Below are 24,896 nucleotides of genomic sequence, written 5' to 3' on the forward strand. Positions count from 1 at the left end.
GTCCCTTTATAAATTAATTCATGTTCAAATACTATGTGTTCATTGAACTTTGTGGCTGTAGCTTTATAGTACAGGTCATTTCACATTTTTTAAACAGTAAAACACTTCCATGCTCATCTGGAACAGTGAACACTTGGCCAAAGAGCAGACGGAACCAAAATTCTGTTAATATTTGGTGTATCTCCTTCCATCTCAATTTTTGAAGCACTTATCTTTCTACTTTATGTAACATCCTTTCTTTCATACAAACGTTACCTCATCAAAACACCTCACAATATTTAACACTATATAACTAACACTAGTTAGTGGACACATGATGTAAAAATCGCTAAACACAGGATTGAAGGCATTATTAGTGATATAAAAAATATAAAAACTAAAAAGCTTAATTTTATCTTTGCAGAGTTTTTACTAAAAGTATACCCAGTGCACATTTAAAACTATACTTCAATCAATCTCCTGTAGAGGTATAGTTTCAAAAACACTAGTCTCATCAATTGAAATTTAAAAGAAACATGAAAAATAGATTTACTCCCCAAAGCAGCAACCCATATGTATTATTATACTAGATAAAACATAATTATGGCATCGATTATTACTAGACAAATATTCAGTTTGCAGTAGTCACTTATTCTGATATGTTTTATTATTATAGCCAAAAATGATAGTTTTATTTATTTTACTGTCCCTCTTAAGAACAAGTTGGCATACAAATTTGAATAAAAAATGACAATTTTACAAGGCTACTCCATCACAAACACTTTTGATACCTGCAGAACTTCAACTGACACAATTCTAGAGTTGTCCTAAGTGAAGGGTTCCAAATACAAATATGTGGGACTCTGAAAACAAGAGTTAGTGTCCATCCCTTCTGATAGTGGTAAGGCTGTCAGAAGTTAACTGAAATAAGAGTCATCCTCTTTAAACAATCTGCAGGATTAATCTGCTCTAGTAAAACAAAACTTCACCCCAATACCAGGAAGATGTGATAAATATGTTAAAATCTGTAGGAAATCTTAGACTTTTTCATATTTAAAAAATTGAAAAAAGAATACAAATAGGCAAATCACAAAATAAAAATATAAATACCCAATAAGCAAACTCATTTTTTTTATTTCAAGCTAAAACACCACTCATACTTCTTTTTATGAAACTGAAAAATACTTTTTTGTTATAATATCTAGTATTGGCAAGAGCTCAGAAAATGGGCACTGCCCTATGTTAAACTGATGGAAACTAAAACTGGCAAACTTTCTGGAGACAGAAAGGCAATACGTAAGAAAACATATCCCCGTGGGGAGCCTGGGTGGCTCAGTCAGTTAAACTTTCGACTCTTGGGGCACCTGGGTGGCTCAGTGGCTCAGTCATTAAGCGTCTGCCTTTGGCTCAGGTCATGATCTCAGAGTCCTGGGATAGAGCTCCACAATAGGCTCCCTGCTCAGAGGGGAATCTGCTTCTCCTTCTGTCCCTGGCCCTCCCCCCTCTCCTCTGCTCATGCTCGCACACACACACACTCTCTCTCTCTCTCCCTCTCTCAAAATCAAACAAACTTCTGACTCCCGGTTTTGGCTCCGGTTAAGATCTTGTGGTTATGGAATCAAAACCCACATTGGGCTCTGTGCTCAGTGTGGAGTTTGCTTCAAATTCTCTCTCCCTCTCCATTTCCCTCTCCCTAACTCTCTCTCTCAAATAAATAAAATCCTAAAAAAAAAAAAATGTATCCCCCTGCATCTCTGCTCCCCAAGGAGATATTACCATGGCTTTAAAAGATTTCTTTCCTGGGGCACCTGGGTGGCTCAGTGGGTTAAGCTGCTGCCTTCAGCTCAAGTCATGATCCCTGATCGAGCCCCACACTGGGCTTTCTGCTCAGCAGGGAGCCTGCTTTCCTTCCTCTCTCTGCCTGCCTCTCTGCCTGCTTGTGATCTTTGTCTGTCAAATAAATAAATAAAATCTTTTTAAAAATAAATAAATAAATAAAAATAAAAGATTTCTTTCCTTCCATCTTACGTGAACTCCAGTTGTTCGTCCCACTCCCATCTATGCTGGTTTCACCTGACAGTATTTCTCAACCTGAAGTCATGGATGGACCTGCTCAGGGAAACAGTCCGTAGGCTCCGTGAGGAAGTCCGGCTCACACAGCACAGCACCCACAAAGACCTTGATTCAGTCTCGCCTGTCTCTCCTGCCTCGAGTCTGCATATATCCCACTGTGACTGCTTCCTTGGTGCTCCCTAAGAAGTCACGCTGTGGCAGTCGTTCCCTTTGCACTGCTCCATCCGCCTATTCCTCCTGCCCTGTCACCTAAGAAACTCCTACTTGTGCCTTGAAATTTCCTCTGGCATCACCTCTTCTGCAAAACCTCCCCTCTCCCACTGCCTTGCCAACAGCCAGTCCCCTCTTGCTCAGTATTGCCACTGTATTCTGTACATCCTGTCCTCCACAAATTAAAACCACTGCTAACACACAGAGCCACTATGAATCGGGCTCTGATCTAGGAACTGTATGTCTATTAACTCATTTAACCCCCACAGCCGTTCTCCGAGGTGCATGCTATTATGTTTATTGTATTGATAAGGAAAACAAGGCATAGAAAAGTTAAGAAATTCATCCAAGATCACAGAGCTAGTAGGTAGCAGAAGTGGGATCTGAAACCAGTTTGAAATTGGGGTTCATGTTCTTAACCACTGTGTCTAAATTTTAATGGACTGCTGTCTCTCCATTAAACAGAGCTCCTGCATCTACTTTTCTGTGAGTCAGTGGATTTTCCTGAGGACTTAGCCCATTATCTGACATGTGAGAATTACTCCAAAAATACTGCACTGAGGTGGCATTACCTGACAATGTAATTTTAGGCAAGTCACTTAGCCCCTTTAGATTTCAATGAGGGAGCTGAGCACATGTTCCATAACATCCTTATCTACCATTTTTAAGAGGGAAAACTACTTATACAATACTGATTTAAACTAAGTCTATCCTATCCTTACAGAAGCCATAGTTCTAAACTTTAAATATCATCACAGATACAGACATTAAATGTGTTATTGACAATCATAGTATGAACACCAAATACCATGACATGGAATGAATATATACATATATATATAAACTCCATTAAAACAGACCAAGTGCTTATAATATAATACCTTGCTATCAACTTTTAACAAGAATTTTCCAAGCCCAACAACTGGCCACGGGGCGAGAGCCTCTTGCCGCTCCCTGAGGAAGCGCTCCACAGCCTGCCACCACACCAGGCAGCGTTTCTCCAGGAAGTCCACAACTCCAAAGTGAATAACGAGCTTTTTGAGGATCCAGACTAGAAGGAAGGAAGACATAGAAAACCAAAACATAGATTACAAAGTCAGAACTTGAAAGGGCCCTTTAATTTCATGTGACCTTTCTAAAACAGCAAAGCTAATATTTTAAAAAAATCAATTAAGGGGCCACCTGGGTGGCTCAGTCAGTTAAGCATCTCCCTTCAGTTCAGGTCATGATCTTGGGGTCCTGGGATCGAGCCCCCACATTGGGTTCCCTGCTCAGCAGGGAGTCTGCTTCTCCCTCTCACTCTCCCTCTTGTGCTCTCTCTCTCAAATCAATAAATAAAAGATTTTTTAAAAATCCATTTAAAAAAAAAGGCAAGGGGAAAGATGAAAAGTTCATGGCATTCCAGACTGTCAGAATTAGGACAAATAACTTTCCACACAACCCCACCTGCCCATATATTGCCTCTGCTGTCAAGTCCAGAATCCCCGCAGGAGCCAGGGATTATTTCACAGCATGTATAAACGTAAGACACTCTGATCATAAAGATATCAGGGACTACAATCCTGGCCCCTCACACCTTACCCTTCCGGGCTGAAGAATCTTAACCCCTGACATGTCCCAATTTCCCTGGCTATTATAGATGCTATTGCCAAATGTTATTCTTCTCCTTGGATGTTTAACAACGTTAGTGCCCAGAAAAATATCAGGAATTCCATCTGTATCGTGATTTTATACCTCTGGTATTCCTATTTCTCTACTTGATGCTGCTCTGTACGTATGAATCTGCTAGCAGGCTTCAGTAGAGAAGCAGAGTAGAGACAAGCAGGGTTGTTACAAATAGTCCCTGAGGCTACGCAGGGTATAGCTTCCGCAGAGACCACTCATGGAGAACATGATGTACCCTCCGCACTGGGTAGCAAGGTCGTCCTGCAAGCAGGGGGTGAGCTTCCTATTAAAAGCCAACTATGAAGGTAGTGGGGCCAGATGGAAGTGCTACTTAACTGTGGGGCTGCCTTGAAGTCTGGACTCTGGATAACTGATCCCAACTACTATAATTTACCAAATTCCAGGAATTTCTGTGTCCTTAGCCCTAGCCATGCAATCTAAGGGTTCACAGTTTACTCTTTTGAACCATGAGTTCAGTATTACATACCAGTTCAACAATTCCATCATTAACTTTTCTAAATCTCTGGGGAGGTCCCAGGAAAGCTCTTATGGTCTCTAGAACAACCCCAGGGAAATTACAGGCTGTAGAAAATGTTCTCGGGGCCACCTGTTCAAAGCCCACTCTCCCAAAGCCATGTCAAATTGTTATGATGGCCTGAAAGTTAAGAAATGACTAGGATGAATGTTAACTCCTGCTAACAATTTTTTTTTAATTTAAAGATTTTTATTTATTTATTCAACAGACAGAGATCACAAGTAGGCAGAGAGGGCCGAAGGCAGAGGCTTAACCCACTGAGCCACCCAGGTGTCCCAACTTCTGCTAACAAATTTTAAGGGGATTCCAATAGTACCCGACACAATTTGGCAGCATAAAATAAATCATTTGGCAAAATCAAAAACATATGGAACAATCCAGAAAGAGCAATTTAAACTATTTCACTAAGCAGTTCTATGAATTCCTTAACAGAAAGCATGGATCTGGTATATACTCTGGTATACACTTCATTACAATTGTATCTTGCTCCAACTGCCAAAGAGAAGTTCTGTTTGAGGATGCAAGATGCAGATACAAACTTCGAACTCATATTCTATGCTCCCTAACGACAGGCACTATACAGTGTTCTGGGCCTAACAAATCTATTTAAAAAAAAATTTTTTTTTACAAAGGTTAACTATTTCATTAACTGTCCAAGTTAATACAAATAATAAGTTTTAAAATTAAGGATCTAGAAGGTAAATGGTCCAATGAATTAAGATTTTTAAACAGGCTTCCAAAAAGGAACTTATGTTTATTTTTTTATATTTATTTATTTGTCAGAGATAGCGTGCAAGCAGGGGGAGTGCAAGCAGAGGAAGAGGTTGAAATAGACTCCTTGTTGAGCAGAGTCCAACATGGGACTCGATCCCAGAACCCTGGGATCATGACCTGAGTCAAAGGCAGACATTTAACAAACTGAGCCACCCAGGCACCCCAAAAGAAATTATGTTTAAATCAATAGTGAAAAGCTTTGATAAACAGTGAAAAGCTTTAAATCAACAGCTAAAAGCTTTGACTGGGGCACCTGGGTGGCTCAGTGAGTTAAGCCTCTGCCTTTGGCTTGGGTCATGATCTCAGGGTTCTGGGATCGAGCCCTGAATCGGGCTCTCTGCTCAGCAGGGAGCCTGCTTCCCTTCCTCTCTCTCTCTCTGCCTACTTGTGATCTCTGTCTGTCAAATAAATAAATAAATAATTTTTTTTTTTTTTAAAGGACTAATCAAATTTAGGAGGTATCTGGATGGCAGGTCTGGAGCATCAACTGGGGACTTAATAAACTTGGCAAAGAGGGGGAACCCGGGTGGCTCAAGTCCTGACCTCAAGGTCCTGGAATGAAGCCCCACATCAGGGTCCCTGCTCAGCAGGGTGTCTGCTTCTCCCTGTCCCTCCCCTCTGCTCCTGCTCGCACACATGTGTGCTCTCTCTCAAATAAATAAAATCTTTTTTAAAAAGTACATAAATAGGGGCGCCTGGGTGGCTCAGTGGGTTAGGCCGCTGCCTTCGGCTCAGGTCATGATCTCGGGGTCCTGGGATCGAGTCCCGCATCGGGCTCTCTGCTCAGCAGGGAGCCTGCTTCCCTCTCTCTCTCTCTCTGCCTGCCTCTCCCATCTACTTGTGATTTCTCTCTGTCAAATAAATAAATAAAATCTTAAAAAAAAAAAAAAGTACATAAATAAATAAATTTCGCAAAGGTTCTGACTGCAGTAAGAGGTTAAGCCCAAACAATCAGGAAAGTATGACATAAAAAACTCTTCTAAATTCACCTGAATTACTTACTTTTCCAGTCTTAGAAGACAGCTTTAAATATACAATTTAAATATACATTGTTTTATCTTAAAAGAGAGTAATATTACCTCAAATATTAAAATCCAAAGTCGAAAGAAAAAAAAGTCTTCCAAGACCAGACCGTAAGGGGCCAATTACCTGCAATCGGCACCGGCAGCAGCTGTACGATCCACAGGTTCAGCCAGAGCTGGACTCCAATAATGGCCCACAAGAGGGACACGAAGTAGATGTCGCTGGTTTTCTTCTTCCTGACAAATGTTCCCATTTCAGGCCTCTGTCTGCCCAGAGTGGGTGAAGGGGTGGAAGGTGCAGGAGAGGAGGATAATGCTGGAGGGGGCTCTCCTCCGTCCATGGTTTCTGAAAGGGGGTTGGGGGAGCACCACCATATTAGCCCACAAGAGTCAGGAGTTCTACGGAGCAATTCGCTAGGCTGCTCTACTGTGAGCCTTCAAAATGGACTCTGATGGTATGATCACAAAAAGAGACAAAGGTCTGATGTATGTTTGCAGAGGCACTGAAAAATGTATGGAGAATTATATAACTGTATTTAAATCTGCAGAAATAAAGTTTGTTGGTGGGTAGGGTTGGGTATGGTGATTTTTTTTACTTTTTACCATATGCATTTCACACTGTTCAAAGTTTTATGACAAATAAACAAAAAACTATGACAAAATAGCTGAGAATTATAATTTGCCCATGAAAACTCCTCAAACTGTATAAAGCAACCAATATTAAGTTACAGAATTCCTAGACCTAAAAATGTCTCCTCTTTTAATATGATTTTATATGTATACATATATATATATGATAAAGCCAAGACAAAACACGGCTTTTCAATGTCATTGCACCTAAAATGGAGCCAACTGCTCTTAAAAAAAAAAAAAAGAATCTAATTTGAAAACTTCATGCTGGTAGGAGTGGCAGATTCCTAGAAGAATAATCATCCCCTCTTCGTTCTGAAAACATGATTCAATGTGAAATAAAAACGTGTTTTCCTACCACCCTAAATGACTTTTTCTTAGCTGATCCCTCCTTTCAAGTCTTTTCTCAAGTAAGTTCTTTAGGAAGAGCTCACCAAAAATATTCCTTAACTGCAAATCCCCTGGAACTAAGAGACCGCTTGGCACAGAGATGGCCATTCCGTTCTTGAACTCTGTGTGAGTACAGTGTGACTTTAAAGCTGATGTAACTCTGCCAGCTGGATCTTGCAGAAGCACGGTATCCAGAACAACCAAACAGGCCCATTTTAGGGCAAACAGTTAATATATTAACAGCATGAGGCATGCAAAGCAAACTTTGAGAAGAAAACCAAGAAATGCCAGAGAAATGGAGGACTGTAAGAGAGAAAAGGAAGACCAAAAGAAAAAGTTGGGTCAACAACAAAAGCAATGTAAAGAGTTAGAGCAAAACAGAGCAGTGGAGAAGAACTGACAGCTATAGAAGTAGAAAACAAGGAAAGGATGAAGTGGAAAAAAATATGGAAAAGGTATATGGGGCACCAAGAAAAAGAAAATAAAATGAAAGGAAAGTGAGAATAACAGAAGAAAAATGAGAAAAGCATTTTTTTTAAAGAAAGGGAAAAGATAAAGATTCAAGGTAAGAAACATAAAAAGGTAAATAATTAAAAGTATGAAAAAAGTGATTATGGGAGAACAAAGATGAGAGGAGGAAAAGTGTAAAAATAGAAATCAGAGGAAACTGAAGGACCAGTAAATCACATTCTGTGATGCTCATATCCTTTAAGCTTATCCTTTATAAAACGTATTTCATTTTCCCAAATGATTCTGAAAATATTCCTTCAAAGGGTCAGTCACCTGCAGGCTGGGCGGAGGGCGGGTCGTCAGGGCTGGATTCGTACCCTGTAATGGAGATGGCCAAGGTCGCTAGAGTAGAAGCTGCCATGGAAATAACCTGCCCTGGTAACTCTGCTCCTGGAAAACAAGCAAGTATTCTTACAACTTTTTAAAGCAAAGTGGGAAACAACTTTTGCAAACTGAAACACAGTACCAAGATTTCAAAAGCAATGAAACAGAACAGTTATTAACTGATCCAGGGACAGGGGTTCCTCACCGAGGGAGAATGCTTAACAATCAACAGGGAAGTCTACTAAAAATCTGGTCCCCGGACACTGCATGTCAGTCTCCCTTGGGAACTCACACTGGTGCACACAGCTGAGGGTGGACACCTAAATGTGGAGTCCTCCTTTTTTACTTTTTAACTTCACGAGTTAATGTGAACGCATGTCTCTGTTAAAACACATTGCCACACCAAGTCTGGGAGCTTCCCGAATGCAGACTGTCTTACTCTCTTTTGCGTTACTAGCTCTCAGTACCGTATGGAACAGCTAACGCTCGGTGCCCTCAATAAGAACATTCCATGAATAAATAGGCAAACATATGGGTACTATGCAAAACCATAAAGCTCGATAAAGTAATTATTCAGCACAGGCAAAATCCACCACTGAGAGTCTAAAATATATTACTCTGTTTCATGTTATATGTCCCCATGTTAAGTTCCTAAAAGGTAGTACACCAAGCTTAATCATTTGCACTAAACTCAAAAAAAAACATTTACTGGGGCGCCTGGGTGGCTTAGCCATTAAAAGCCTGTCTTCAGCTCAGGTCATGATCCCGCGGTCCTGGAATCAAGGCCCGCATCAGGTCCCCTGCTCAGTGGGGAGCCTGCTTCTCCCTCTCCCTCCAGTGCTCCCCCTGCTTGTGCTCTCTTGCTTTCTCTATCAAATAAATAAATAAAATCCTTAAAAAAAACATTTAGTGGCCAGTGAGGTCTGTCTGTAATGGTCTAATCTGCTATGGCAGACAACACAGACTAGCACACACAATACCAGGTTCTAGCACGCTTTCCTCCTCCAAGAGACTGGAAAACTAGACTATATTCCTTAAACTCAGTTGCAGCTGAGGTCGCATGTATAAGGCAGTTTCTACACACCAGTCCAAGACATAGAAGACCATAGTGGGACTCACAGTAATTTGGATACTCGGGTGTCAAACAGTCATGGAGATATATGGTATTTCTGCAGGAAGTTACTTAGCAGAAGTTCTAAAAGTTCTGCTGGCTGATCTCTAACTTTGTGGCAGCTGTGGCTTCTCTGCTCAAATAGTCCTTTGGTGTCATGGAGTACTTTTCCCAGTTGCACTGCTTCTGCCTGTGTCAGACCTAAGCTTAATTGTCTGGACTTCCCAAAAAGTCTATATGCTAACCAATATCTCTTTCTACACAGACTAGCTAGTGTGGATTCTACTGTCCACAACTAAGAACATTAACACTCATAGAGATGGGACCTCACTTTTGGTAGACCAATATACAATGCAACAACATAGAATGCTGCCAATGAAAATAGCCCTGACCACTCAGAAAGCCAATGAATTTCAGCTCCAATGAATTCCACCTACTCAGCAAATCCAAGGCTGGCCATCTCCCAGAGACAAGCAGGCCGGGTCCTGAAATGGCTCACCAGTAGACTGAAACATCAGGATCAAGGGCATTTATCTTGCTCAACCATATCCTATTCTTCTTCTACTAAATGCCTAACAGAGGTTTACTTTTAGGCAATCCAAGAGAACGTCAAACTCATGATCTGGGAAGAGAAGAGTTGGGACCTATTCTTCTAGCCTAAGTATGAAAGGTGTTTCTTTCACGCCACTAAGGAAACAGGATGAGAGGAAAAGACATTGCCTCTCATGTCTCACATGTTATTATTCACTGTACTAAATGCTATGGATAAAGACATAGACCCTGCCCCCATGGAGTCTAGTGGAAGAGATGGATACAAATTAAAGAACCACATGGGAAAAAAATTCTTACCATACTTAGGGAATAATTTGTTAATTCACCTTTAAAAGGGGGGGGGGGCACCTGGCTGGCTCACTTGATAGTACATGTGTGCTACTCTTGGTCTCAGGGTTTTAAGTTTGAGCCCCACACTGGGTGCACAGATTACTTAAAAATAAAAAACTTAAAAAAAAAAAAAAAAAAAAGAACCACACAAATGTGAATGTATACAAACTATGGTGACTGCTGTAAAGGAAACATACTAGCTATTTCATGAACTCCTAACACAAAAAAAATCTGACTTAGTCTGAAGAATCAGGAACAGCTTCTCTTTAAGAAATGAAAAAGAAGGGCGCCTCGGTGGCTCAGTGGGTTAAGCCGCTGCCTTCAGCTCAGATCATGATCTCAGGGTCCTGGGATCGAGTGCCGCATGGGGGCTCTCTGCTCAGCAGGGAGCCTGCTTCCCTCTCTCTCTCTCTGCCTGCCTCTCCATCTACTGTCAAATAAATAAATAAAATCTTTAAAAAAAAAAAAAAGAAATGAAAAAAAAGCTGAGAATCAGACAACAAAAAGAAATAAAAGGCAACCAAATTGGCAAAGAAGTCAACTCTTCACAGATGACATGATTCTCTATGTAGAAAACCCAAAAGACTCCACCAAAAAACTGCTAGAACTGATACAGGAATTTAGCAAAGTCGCAGGATATAAAATCAATGCACAGAAGTTAGTCGCATTTCTATACACTAACAATGAGGCAGAAGAAAGAGAATTCAAGGAACTGATCCCATTTACAATCGCACCAAAAACCATTAGATACTTGGGAATACACCTAACTAAAGATGAAAAGGATCTGTACTCTGTATAGAATACTCATGAAAGAAACTGAGGAAGATACAAGAATGGAAAAATATTCCATGCCCATGGATTGGAAGAACAAATACTGTTAAAATGTCTATGCTACCCAGAGCAATCTACACATTCAATGCAATCCCTATCAAAATACCATAAACTTTTTCACAGAGCTAGAATGAATAATCCTAAAATTTGTATGGAACCGGAAAAGACCCTGGATAGCCAAAGGAATGTTGAAAAAGAAAACCAAGGGGTGCCTGGGTGGCTCAGTGGGTTAACGCCTCTGCCTTTGGCTCAGGTCATGATCCCAAGGTCCTGGGATCGAGCCCCACATCAGGCTCTCTGCTTGCCAGGGAGCCTGTTTCCTCCTCTCTCTCTCTGCCTGCCTCTCTGCCTACTTGTGATCTCTGTCTGTCAGATAAATAAATAAAAATCTTAAAAAAAAAAAAAAAAAAAACCAAAGCTGGTGGCATCACAATTCCAGACTTCAAGCTATATTACAAAGCTATAATCATCAAGAAGGTATTGTACTGGCAAAAAACAGACACAGAGATCAACAGAACAGAATATAGAACCCAGAAATGGACCCTCAACTCTGTGGTCAACTGATCTTTGACAAAGCAAGAAAGAATATTCAATGGAAAAAAGTCTCTTCAACAAATGGTGTGGGACGGGACGCCTGGGTGGCTCAGTTGGTTGGACGACTGCCTTCGGCTCAGGTCATGATCCTGGAGTCCCGGGATCGAGTCCCGCATCGGACTCCCAGCTCCATGGGGAGTCTGCTTCTCTCTCTGACCTTCTCCTCATTCATGCTCTCTCTCACTGTCTCTCTCTCAAGTAAATAAATAAAATCTTAAAAAAAAAAAAAAATGGTGTGGGAGAACTGGACAGCCACATGCAGAAAAATGTAAATGGACCATTCTCTTGTACCATATGCAAAAATATACTCAAAATGGATGAAAGACCTCAATGTGAGATAGGAATCCATCAAAATCCTAGAGGAGAACATGAGCAGCACCCTCTTTAACATCTGCTATAGCAACTTCTTACTAGATTCATCTCCAGAAGCAAGGGGAACAAAAGCAAAAATGAACTATTGGGACTTGACATCAAGACAAAAAGCTTTTGCACAGCAAAGGAAAGAGTCCACAAGACTTAAAGGCAACCTATGGAATGGGAGAAGATGTTTGCAAATGTCTTATCAGATAAAGAGCTAGTATCCAAAATCTATGAAGAACTTATACCCCAAAGAAAATAATCCAGTCAAGAAATGGGCAGAAGACATGGACATTTCTCCAAAGAAGACATAAAAATAGCCAACAGACACATGAAAAAATGCTCCATATCACTCGGCATCAGAAAAATACAAATCAAAACCACAAACCACCTGTCAGAATGGCTAAAATTAACAACTCAGGAAAGGACAGATATTGGAGAGGATGCAGAGAAAGGGGAACCCTCCTACACTTTTGGTGGGAATGCAAACTGATGCAGTCACCCTGGAAGGCATTATAGAGGTTCCTCAAAAGTTAAAAATCAAACTACCCCACGAAGCCGCAACGGCACTATTAGGTATTTACCCAAAGGATACAAACATAGTGATCCAAAGGGGCACATGCACCCCAATGTTTACAGCAGCAATGTCCACAATAGCCAAACTATGGAAAGAACCTAGATGTCCATCGACAGATGAATGGATAAAGAGGTGGTACACACACACACACACTCAGCCATCAAAAAGAATGAAATCTTACCATCTGCAATGACGTGGATAGAACTAGAGGGTATTATGCTAAGCAAAATGAGTCAGAAAAAGACAAATATATGATTTCACTTATATATGGAATTTAAGAAACAAAACAGATGAACATAGGGGGAAGGGAAGGAAAAATAAGATGAAAACAGCAAGGGAGACAAACCATAAGAGACTCTTCACTATAGGAAACACACTGAGGCTTGCTGGAGGGAGATGGGTGGGTGGGGAGGAATACGGGTGATGGGCATTAAGGAGAGCACTCAATGGAATGAGCATTGGATGTTAGAAACAACTGATGAATCACTAAAACCTATCACTGAAACTATAATACCCTATGTTAATTAAATTGAATTTAAATTAAAATAACATAAAATGCCAAAAAGAGAAAAGAAAATGAAGCTGCTATACCAAGGAAGAGAAGGCATTCATCAAAAGAATGTAAAGAGTAACATTTGGGACAGCAGGAAGTGAGTAGGAAGGCTGTTAAGTGAAGACACTAGCATGATAAAGATAGTGTAAGAAGGTCAGTGTGTCTGGAACACAGCTAGCAGGAATCTGGTATCGAATAAACCAGGCTGGACATCGAGAGCCAGATGATGCAAGTCACGGAAGACCATGGTAAGTACTTCAGGCTTTATTCTAAAAGGAACAGGGAAGGAGTGAAGAATTTTAAACAGGATAGTATTTCTACTGAAACGTCACTAAGATCATTGTAGCTTTACTTGCAATTGTAAGAAATGACACAGAGAGATCCTATCTACGCTTTTCGCAGTTTCCCCCAGTGTTCCCCTGCAACACTGAGGCACAGTTCTGTGCTCGGGATTATCAGCATGGACACAAGATAAGCATGGCAAGGATCTCTCATGTTGCCCTTCAGAAGCACACCCAGCCTCCCAGTTTGCAAATAAATGAACAGTTTTGAGATACAGAAAGATCGTGCTTGCTGCCTGGTCAAGAGCAGATTGGAGGGGACCAAGAATGGGTACAGGGAGAGAAGTGACGGCAGAACTGCAGGCAAGACAAGAGGACAGCATGGGCTGCAGCAGCTGGCAGGGGAGATGTCAGCAAAGTGGCTGCATTTATGCGGCACCTGGGTGGCTCAGTGGATTAAGGCTTCTGCCTTCAGCTTGGGTCCTGGTCCCAGGGTCCTGGGATCGAGCCCCGCATGGGGCTCTCTGCTCAGTGGGGAACCTGCTTTCCCCTTTGTCTCTCTCTGCCTGCCTCTCTGCCTACTTATGATCTCCGTCTGTCAAATAAATAAATAAAAATCTTAAAAGAAAAAAAAAAAGTGGCTGCATTTAAGAGGCAGGGAGTAGTCAAAGTGGACCAGACCCGATGATGAACCCATAAATGAAATGAAAGATGAAGGATCAAAGGTGAGCCCCCAAGTTTCCAGATTAAGGTTGTAAAGAGAACCACGAGGGAATACCATGACAACAACGACAGAGGGGAAACAGAGGAAGATTTGGACAGATTAACGTGCTTCTTTAGACTTCCAGACAGAATTTTCAAAAACAAACTGATTACACCAGAGACAAGACAGGACTTGGCTTTCTGCGCACCCAAGAGAGGTTTCTCAGGCTCCACTAGAGAGCAGAGGATGGAAATGCCTGATGACTGATGGCCTGGGACAGCAGAGCAGAAGCAGAAAAAGACTTCCGGTCAGAATTCAAACGAAGCGTTCTCCCTGATGTAAGATTAAAGACTAGTCGAGTGTCCTAAATTACTAAGCCCACCTCTTCACAAGCAATTTAATCAAGTAGTGACTCATCTTTGAGAGATTCTGAAAAATGAGTCCCTTGTAGTAAGTCGTTCTGCAGTAACAATGTTACAGCTCCTCAACAATGGATTTTCGGTTTGGCTGCAGTTTGACGTATTTCTCAACTCCCACTAAGTCCTCATTCACCAAACAGGTGACTATGCTGCACGCTGACATAAGAGCCTGAGACCCAAGTCCCAAACTCGGTTTGATATTTAGATTATTAGTTATGAGTCAGTAAGTGAGGAGCTAATGTAAAAACAGGCATAGCATATTTGAGGAGCACAGAAGATGGAAACCTAATCCATGCTTGGGAGGTCAGGGAGGGGCCTCCAAGGGCCTGACATGAATGGTAAAAGATACCACCCTTATAACCCATTTCAATATGTTATCCAGATTTTAAAAAGACACAGGAAGTCAATCTTGGAGGGGATGAGAGAGGCTGGTGTCTCAGAGGTAGGTGGAGAAAAGATTTTTTAAAAGACTAATAAAAAAGCAGATGTAGCAGAATGTCCTTTTCAAAGGACTCTAAGAAGCCCAAGAAGGCCAGGACAAAGGCTGCAATGAGAAGAGGGAAGCGATGCAAGGACGCAGAGGGAGATCGGAGCATCTCACATTTACTAGGCCCCCAGGCAGTACCACCTGTGCAACCTAGTGGCTGCAGAGCACAGGTGAGGAAACCAGACTGTCCAGTTCAAATCCCTGGTCTATTCCTTACTAGCTTGATGACCATGGGTAAGTCACTCAAAATCCTCATGTATGAAATGGGGCTTATATAAATTCCTATTTCATGTGACAGTTAAGTGAAACAATACATATGAAGTAATCAGAACAATGCCTGGTGTGAAGGGCTTGCTCAAAAAAATGTTAGCTATTGCAAAACTACTGGTTTTGGTAGTATTGTAAGGGCCTACTTAGCCAGAGGGAGCCATTTTGTGTTTATGCAGTGAACTTAGATTGACCCTGATCCTCCCAGAGGAACTTAATTGCAAAGCCCAGATACTAGGGTGGGTCAGGCCAGCTAGAGACATCCAATCAGTGGGGCGCACATATATCTAATAGGGTAAATTGAAATTCAATTGGCCACCCGTGTGTGACCTAGCATGACTGTGCAGTTTTCTCTGTGTGTTGCAATCTCATTGACCACCTGTGTAGAGCCAGGCTCAACCACCTCTATAAAAGTTAGTCTGTGCGGCTGGGAGGGGTCGCCTCTTTGTAAGAGAAGGCCCTGACTGGTCAGTTTGATTCTCGATGCTTGGCGCGAAATAAAGCTTTGCTTAACCTTTACTTTGTATCAGTCTCGTTCCTTTGATCATAGACCCAACAGTATAAACTATGAGAAAAGCCACTAGTACTCCTACAGTATTTGTCATGCCTATCATCCCCTTTCTATTTCGTTTTTCAGCCATTTTCCTAGATCTTAGGCCCTTAGCATACATTTCAAGATCTCCCCACAGAGTTATGTGAAATATCTTGCATCCAGTAGGCACTGACAGACTTGAGGAAAAGTTAAGACCAATTAATTAAACCTTCACAATTATCACTTAAAGACTCTCCAATTTGCTGACGTCACTAAAATAATGCAGTCAATACTCAATGAATCATAGCTATATCAATGAAAACTATGCAATATCATCCTCGCTGATGCACAAGTAATTACATAAATTTTTAGAGTGCCTGAAACTTCGCGAAGGAATGAAGAGTAGCACACGGGGGAAATGCAGAGTGTCTGAAGATTATGGATGTAAGATTGGACAACTGTTCTTATTCATCAAACTGGCACTTCAATCATTTCTGCCTTAGTGATATCCTCCCGCACTTCAAAAACCCCAAAGGTTCTGGCAGAAGCGATGAATAAACACACAAGAATGCCAGGACAGAGAACCTAGGCAAAGTCATGGTACTAGAAAAGAAGCCCCAGCTAAAAACAGACACACAGACAAGGGCACATAATCTTGGGACCTAAGAACCATAAACAAAAAAAGGAAGAGCATCCAAGGGTTCAAGTATCCGTCTACCCAGGGCAGGGCCAGGATCAGGCAGAGGCCCAAATAACAGCGATCTACACAAGGCCAAACAAGCAGGCCACTAACATTAGCAGCCTAGCACTAGGGGACAGAAACACATGGTCTGGACGTAAGACACTGATCACATGTTCACACAGTATCTGTTAATACGGCCAGCGCAACAACGGGCACAATAATGTTTCTAATACCCGGAGGATGATATATTTCGAGAACAGTCTAAATGAGGAGATACTCGATCTCCTTAGTGATAGTGGCAGATAGTGATAGTGGCAGATACCAGAAATACATCCAAGGATACTTACTGGAAGGGGCTCTACCACATACCAAGTAAAATCTCCCCAGCATGCAAAGCTCCCTTTGAAGAAGGCTTCTGTTTCCATCACTAATGTGGAAAATATGCCTCTTCAAGGACTTCTAGTATCACTTCACTCTACTACGGTCAGTAGCGAGGGCTTGGATATGGATCAGTAGCAGTTTCTCTAGGCCTATTTAACTGACTGTGTCAGACGGGGCAGTAACAGATGAGCAATAAGAAACTCAGTTTGTTCCTTTTCTTTTTCCAATTTGGGTTCAACTGGACCAAACCTGTTCACTCATGTTACATGTTATCCCAAATGATTAAGGCAACTACTAAGCCTTCCCTGCCAAGGAATTTCTGATCATTTATAAACAATCCCCAGCATCTGGAGGAACGGACCCAGTCGTACTTGCCCATACTTGTCAGACTGGGTGACCAGGTAGTACAAGTACATAGGGTGCTTGTTTGCATAGCTTTTGAAAAAGCACTTCTAAGTGTAAATTAACTCAGAGTAAATGGCTTTCTGAGTCTCCATTTCTTCATCTGTAAAATAAGTACCAATCCCATGGGATTATTAAAAAAATTATGTAAGATAACATGTGTAAAGAGCCCAGCGGGGCTTCACTTATGGTGCAATTATTAACAATGCGAGTGTTCTTTCCTCACAAGCCAAAGGCATACCCTGAAGTTGGACTCCAGGTTTCTACCAATTGAGAAATGATCCAGGAGGCAGAGAAGCTAGTTCCTGAACTTGTGGTAGGCTAACAGGGCCCTCAGGTAAGACTGAGGAGCTCATGACTATAACTGAGTACAAGAGAGATCAGCAGTCACTCCCTTTTCAGAATGACTGACACTTGTTCAAAGAGCCTGGTGAAAGGGAAGAACACCAGGCTTAGGGTCAAGGACCCTCAGTTTTAAATATTAGTTCTAGGAGAGCCGAGGTGGCTCAGTCGTTAAGTGTCTGCCTTCGGCTCAGGTCATGATCTCAGGGTCCTGGGATAGAGTCCCGTGTTGGGCTCTCTGCTCAGCAGGGAGCCTGCTTCCCTCTCTCTCTCTCTCTGCCTGCCTCTCTGCCTACTTGTGATCTCTGTCAAATAAATAAATAAAATCTTTAAAAAAAGAATAATTGGGGCAGCTGGACAACTCAGTCATTAAGCATCTGCCTTTGGCTCAGGTCATGATCTCAGGGTCCTGGGATCGAGACCTGGATTGGTCTCCCTGCTCGGCGGGGAGCCTGCTTCTCCTTCTCCCAATCCCCCTGCTTGTGTTCCCTCCCTTGCTGTCTCTCTCTCTCTATCAAATCAATCAATCAATCAATCTAAAAAAAAAAAAAAAAGAATAATCTATTCTGGGGGCACCTGGGTGGCTCAGTCAGTTCAGCGCCCAAGTCTTGGTTTCGGCTCAGGGGATTTGATCTCGTGGTTTTGGGATCTGGCCCCAGGTCGGGCTCCAAAGCTCAGTGAGGAGTCTGCTTGAGAGTCTCTCTCCCTCTCCCTCTATCTACCCCTCCCTGCACTCACTCTATCTCTCACGCTAATAAATAAATCTTGAAAAAAAATTCTGAAATAGACTGGAATCAGAGTAAACAAAACAAAACCAACATTTTCAAATCTGTTCTCAACATGTGTTCTGTGTCTCTGTGATTTCCTTCCCTGTAATAGTCTAGAATACAAATACCAGAAATCTGGCTGGCGTGCCAGCACAGCACTATGCTGGGTTTATCACTGAAAATAATAATCAAACATGAAAAATAATAATGGTAAGAATCAAACATGGCCTTTTTTCTCCCACAGCTCAAAAACTTGGTCTTAGAATCCCGCTGCACAGCTCCCTAAGCTGCCATCACCAGCTGACTAGAATTTTTTTTTAAAGACTTATTTGAGAGAGAGAGAGAAAGAGAAAACAAGCAAGGCAGGGAGGGGCAAAGGGAAAGGGTGAGAAAAACTATCAGACTCTGCGCTCAGCAAAAAGCCAACACAGAATTCAATCTCACAACCATGAGATCATGACCTGAGCCAAACCAAGAGTCAGAGGCTTAACCGACTGTGCCATCCAGGAGCCCCATAGCAGACTATAATTTACACCCAAGAAATCCATTTTAACCTACACCATTCATATTCTTGTAGCAACATATTCACTAAGTTCTGGACAAAAGTAGTCAAGATGAGAACACTGTCCTTTAGAAATTAAACACTGAACTACCATAAGATCCAGCAATTCCACTTCAGTGTATTTATACAAAGAAAACAAAAACAGTAACTGGAAAAGATTTCTTAGCCCCATGTACATTATAGCATTATTTAACAATCGCCAAGATATGGAGACAACCTAAGTGTCCATCAATGGATGAATGGATAAAGAAAATGTGGTATGTGTACACAATGGAATAAGAAGAAGAAGAAGAAATCTTGCCATTTGTAACAGGATGGATGGACCTTCAGGGCATTATGCTAAGTGAAATAACTCAGAGAAAAACAAATACCATATGCTCTCACTTGTATGTGGAAACTTACACACACACACACACACACAAATCCACACCAAGCTCACAGATACGGAGAACAGATGGGTGACTGCCAGTGCTGGTGGTAAGAGACAGAAAAAAATGGGTGAAGGGGATTAAAAGGTACAAACTCATTATAAAATAAGTCATAGAGATGTCACGTACAGCATGGTGTCTAGAGCAAGCAAATAATACTGTATTGCATATTTGACAGTTGCCAAGAGAGTAGATCTTAAAAGTTCTCATCGCAAGAAAAAAAATACTTTTTTATAACTACATAAGGTGAGGGATGTTAACTAGGTTTCTTACAATCACTTTTCAATGTGCTATTCAAACATCAAACCCTTGTTGACACCTGAAACCGATTTAGTAATATATGTCAAATATATCTCCGAAGTAAGGAAGGAAGGGACTTTCCAGATAAAGAAAATAAGAAAACCATCCTGGGATGAAGGGTGAGGGATACGCTGAGGTATCTGAATCATCACTATTAGCAGAAAAGGGATGGCGGGGAGAGGAGATAAAGGTACCAAGAGGAACCAGTGGTGACCACTAAGCTTTCGACAACAGCTGTGAAAACAGGAAGTTCACATCTACTGGTCTGATACAGAACCACAGAGTCTAACAGATTGTGACCCAGAAGATAGGCCAAGCGAAGAAAACCGAGAGAGAGAGCAAAATAAAATCTTCCCAATTTTCCATTGTCAGAGAGATAAGGTTTCCAAACAAAATAAAAACCAAAGAGCAACTTAATTAAAAAACAAAAACAAAAACTATGAGGTAGCTGTACCAAACACCTTGCGACTAACACACAATGAAGAGGCTAAGAGTACTGCTGTAGAAGAATGCTGGTCACAGAAAGATGGTCGTGACACAGAGTTTAATGAAACGTCGTTCACAGTGGGATGCCTGGGTGGCTCAGTTGGTTAAGTGGCTGTCCTCGGCTCAGGTCATGATCCCAGCGTCCTGGGATCGAGTCCCACATCGGGCTCCTTGCTCAGCAGGGAATCTGCTTCTCTCTCTGTCTCTGCCTGCCATTCTGTCTGTGTGTGCTTGCTCTTCGCTCTCTCTCTCTCTGACAAATAAATAAGTTATAAATAAATAAATAATAAAATGTCGATCACAAAGGAGAACCTTCACCATAAGCCAGTTTTCCTGGGTTTTAAAGTCTGAAGGCATAGGAGTTAAGGCATTAGTTAACATTGAGGAGGAGAGTGAGATTTTGAATGATTTTTATTTTTTTTGTTTGTTTCTCCAAGTTAATGACAACAAAATACCAGGGAAATTAATTTTTTTGAAAAATGTGCTGCAAGTAGTAATTTGCTTTTACTTTATGTATAACCCTCAGAAAGAAGGAACATATGTCGGTTGCTGTGGAAACCATGTGCTGGTCAGATCGACCCTCCAGTCACAACTACTTCCACAGGGATGGATAAGGAGAGGTCCAGTCTGATGATCTGAGGACCATTAATATCTGGCCACCCCATACCCCACCTTACAACTCATTAGAAACCTGTATTTTTAATAAACTGTTTCTGGATATAAATCACTTGCAACCAGGATATTTAAAAATACTCCTTAAGAGAAAATAGTGTATTCAGCTTTTACTGAAAGTTCCAGCCAGAGCAGCCAGGCCAAAAAAGAAAACATCTGAATAAGAAAGAAGTAAAACTATCTTTTTTCACAGATGACATGATCTTATATATGCATGATCCTACAGAAGCCATAAAAAAATATTAAAGCTTATGAATAAATTCAGCAAAGCTGCAGGACCCAAGATCTACCTTGAATTTGGCAATGGTGTTTTTAGATAGGACACCAAAAGCACAAGCAACAAAAAAACTGGAAAACTCATAAAGATGTGGAAATTAAACAATGCAATTCTTATTAACCAATGTGTCAAAGAAGAAATCAAAAAGGAAATCAAAGAGTATCTTGACCCCAAGAAAATGGAAACACAACAAATGAAATTTATGGGATGGAAAAGCAGTTCTAAGAGGACAATTTAGAGTGGTAAGTGCCTACATTAAGAAAAAAGATCTTGGGTACCTGGGTGGCTCAGAAGGTTAAGCACCTGCCTTTGGCTCAGGTCATGGTCCTAGGGTTGTGGGATCAAGTCCTGAATCAGCGGGGAGACTGCTTCTCCCTCTCTTCCTGCCCCTCCCCCTGCTCGTGTTCTCTCTGTCTCTGTCTGTCTCTCTCTCTCAAATAAATAAAATCTTTAAAAACAAAGAAAGAGAAAAGATTTCAAATAGATAACCTAACTTCATGGCGAGCTGCTTAATGGATACAGGTTTTCCTATTAAAATGTCCTAAAACTAGACAGAAGTAGTGGTTGCACAACAATGTAAATGTACTAAATCCACATTTAGAAAGCTAATCGTTAATTTTATATGAATTAACCTTTTTTTTTTTTTAAGATTTTATGCATTTGACAGAGAAAGAGAAATCACAAGTAGGTTGAGAGGCAGGTGGGGCAGGGGGAGCAGGCTCCCTGCTGAGCAGAGAGCCCTATGTGGGGCTCGATCCCAGGACCCTGAGATCATGACCTGAGCTGAAGGCAGAGGCTTAACCCACTGAACCACCCAGGCGCCCCTGAATTATACCTTTCAAAAATGAAAGAAAGGGGGGAGGAGTCAGATACAGTCTTAAAACCTAAAATATTTTATATGTTTATTTTCTCTTCAGAAAATACCACAAATTTTAAAACAGATTTAAAGCACTTTCATCACTGCATGTTTTTTCAATAAAGCTACTTTTTCAAATACTTCTTAAAGTAATATTAATAGAATGCCCCATTTCTTACCAGAAGACTCTTTTCCATTCTGTCTCTCATAGAGGGTGCCCACAGACATCAGGAAAACAATAACCAGGAACACTGGAATTCTCCATGAGCCAGCCAGGGATGCTGAAAATTTATTAAGAGTTAACATTTTTAGTTAAATAAAAATCTAGCACTTGTCTTTAGAAGACTCAATCTATTCTAAGCAATAGTATCTGAAGGTAGAAGTTAGACTAGGAAAAAAAAAAATAAAGACCAGTAGCCTGACAGAACAATTTGGCATAGATGTCATTAACAAAATTATTTCACAGGGAATAAAAATTTTTTAAAGGTCATAAGACAGATGAAACCTCCGTTCAGGACTCCTCTCAGTTAAATCCAGCCCTGCTCTGAGGCCCCTGGTCTAAAGGATTGGGTATGTGCCAGCCTACCCTGAATGGGCTTCTATTGCCTGAGGAATCAGGTCTGTTCTAAGGCACACCAGTGTTGAGGACAAACCTGAACTCAAGCTTTTTGTTTAACCCCAAAATGACCTGCATCAGGCACAGAACCTAAAGTCATGGGGCCTGACTTCATTTCCTAAAAATACCACTGGGGGTGAACTCCCATCTCTCAAGAAAGGATGAAATGGCCCAGAAGACCACTACAAAAAGCTTCAGTGTATCCTCAATGTAGAGGGCAAAAATGCTAACCTTTTTGGCCCCTACGTATAGGCATTTGTGTTTCCCTGAGTTGATCTAGAACCTCCTGGACTGCTGGTCTCCCTCCGTTGCCTTTCCCAAATTCAAAATGAATCACGTCGGACTCATCAGGGGATCTTGCTAAAATACAACATCCTCCTTTAGGGTTCCAAATCAGCAAAGCTTGTCAGAAAGTAATGTTTTGTTCCACATCAGACTCTAAGCAAAGAACTACCTTCAATCAACCCCGATTTTTAACCAGCAGCTCTAAAAACTACTTTAGATAGGCTAATTACTGCTCTAGATAACTGAATTTTGTTTTTATTTATGAGAACCTAATGCTTCCATAAGCTTAAGACCTGGAGACAAAAGAGTCCCTGAAAAAACTCTACAATATCCTAGCAGGTACCCTGCTAACAATAAAGAGTCCCAAGTAACAGGGAACTCATCATTTTGAGCAGCTAACACTGATCATCGTGACGCTGAACAGATTTGTCTCCCTGAAGCTACTCATTGCTCTGACACCTCCCCCTCATGGTTACAGAGCTCTGTTTAAACCGCTCTTTCACAGGACAGTCCTTCAAATACCTGCAACAGGCTTCCATATTTTATCTCCTCCTTCCCTCCACCCATAGAGCCCAGTCCCCTTCTCTCATCCTGAGTAAATACCTCTGGTTCCCATAACTGCTGCTCACACACTTGACTGCTTAGCCATATCCTCCTTAAGTTTGACTCTCAGAAGTGGCCATCATGGTGCAAGGGTGCCCTATTTTTTAAGATACATTTATTTTTAAAGGACCTTTTGAAAATGAAGATTCTATATAATTAAAAGACAGACATGTTAAAGCATAACATTTGTATTAAAGATGAAAGATGGATTAAAGCACATTTTCTAAAGATCATTTTAAAGAATGTTAAATGCAACAAGTAACACTACACAAAAAATTCACGTCAGTTCACAGGATCAGCCTCTGCTGATCTTACGCTAGACTTTCTTAGAAAAAGGGACCCACCTAAATGAAAAAGCAATATAATCCAGACAGGAATTGAAACTGCTCTCAAGTAGCGTTCAGTGCTTGCATTCCACTTGAATGAAACAGTCAACACATAGCCAACTACCAACGTCCAGATCTTAAATGAAATATAGACACAGTTGTAAATATATATACATGAAAATAAACATATAATCATACAAAAATCTGCAAACATCTATACATCTATGAGAGCTGTGGATACAGCACAGATAAGATGAAGGTGGTCGTGCTAAATACATATATAGACTTTCTTCTTTGTGTAGATAAATCAAGATTTGAAATAAACAAGCATTTGAAATCCAGCATATGTAGCAATGTTGTTGTTGTTATTGTTGTTATTATTTGACAGAGAGAGACACAGAGAGAGGGGGAACACAAGCAGGGGGAGAGGGAGAAAAAGGCTTCCGGCCAAGCAGGGAGCCTGATGTGGGCCTCGATCCCAGGACTCTGGGATCACGACCTGAGCCGAAGGCAGATGCTTAATGACTGAGCTACCTAGGTATCCATGTAGCAATATTATTTAAAGAGTCTCACAGTGCCTGGTTGGCTCAGTCAGTGGAGCGTGTGACTCTTGATCCCAGGGTTGTGAGTTTGAGCCCCACATTGGGTGCACAGATGACTTAAAAATAAAAATCTTAAAAAGAGGGGCGCCTGGGTGGCTCAGTGGGTTAAAGCCTCTGCCTTCGGTTCAGGTCATGATCCCAGGGTCCTGGGATCAAGCCCCACATCCGGCTCTCTGCTCAGCAGGAAGCCTGCTTCCCTTCCTCTCTCTCTGCCTGCCTCTCTGCCTACTTGTGATCTCTGTCAAATAAATAAACAAAACTCTTAAAAAAAATAAAAAGACAGTCTTAACAACAAAAAAATACGATATAGTTTTAAGATATGTTGAAGTTCAAAAGCTATTGTATACATAAAGATGCTTAAGATAAAAATATTCGTTTTTAAGCTATGGACTTAAAGGAGAGCTTAACATGATGGAATTCCTCAAGTTTCTCTATACATTAACATTTAAAAAGAACAACAAAAAAGAAACCTTCCCTAGGGCGCCCGGATGGCGCAATCTGTCAAAGACTCTTGGTTTTGGCTCAGGTCATGATCTCAGGGTCCGGGGATGGCGCTCCATGCTCAGCATTCAGTCTGCTTGACATTCTCTCTCTCCTACTCCC

General features: G+C 41.3%; 1 protein-coding gene across 3 annotated transcripts in view; it reads right to left on the minus strand.

Moving 5' to 3' along the window:
- Positions 1–24,896, minus strand: part of TMEM245 (transmembrane protein 245) — a gene marked incomplete at its 3' end in the record, with an annotated part of 97,494 nt that overhangs the window by 61,363 nt on the left and 11,235 nt on the right. For all 3 annotated transcript variants that reach the window (XM_082696872.1, XM_082696871.1, XM_082696873.1), the window contains exons 2-6: positions 23,710–23,827; positions 22,041–22,142; positions 8,062–8,178; positions 6,386–6,604; positions 3,144–3,313 (exon numbers count right to left, since the gene is read on the minus strand). In XM_082696872.1, coding sequence (XP_082552998.1) covers positions 3,144–3,313; positions 6,386–6,604; positions 8,062–8,178; positions 22,041–22,142; positions 23,710–23,827 — 726 coding nt within the window. The remainder of the gene's footprint in view (positions 1–3,143; positions 3,314–6,385; positions 6,605–8,061; positions 8,179–22,040; positions 22,143–23,709; positions 23,828–24,896) is intronic.

Source organism: Mustela nivalis, assembly GCF_964662115.1.
Source record: "Mustela nivalis genome assembly, chromosome: 13".
In the NCBI taxonomy this organism is placed as follows: domain Eukaryota; kingdom Metazoa; phylum Chordata; class Mammalia; order Carnivora; family Mustelidae; genus Mustela; species Mustela nivalis.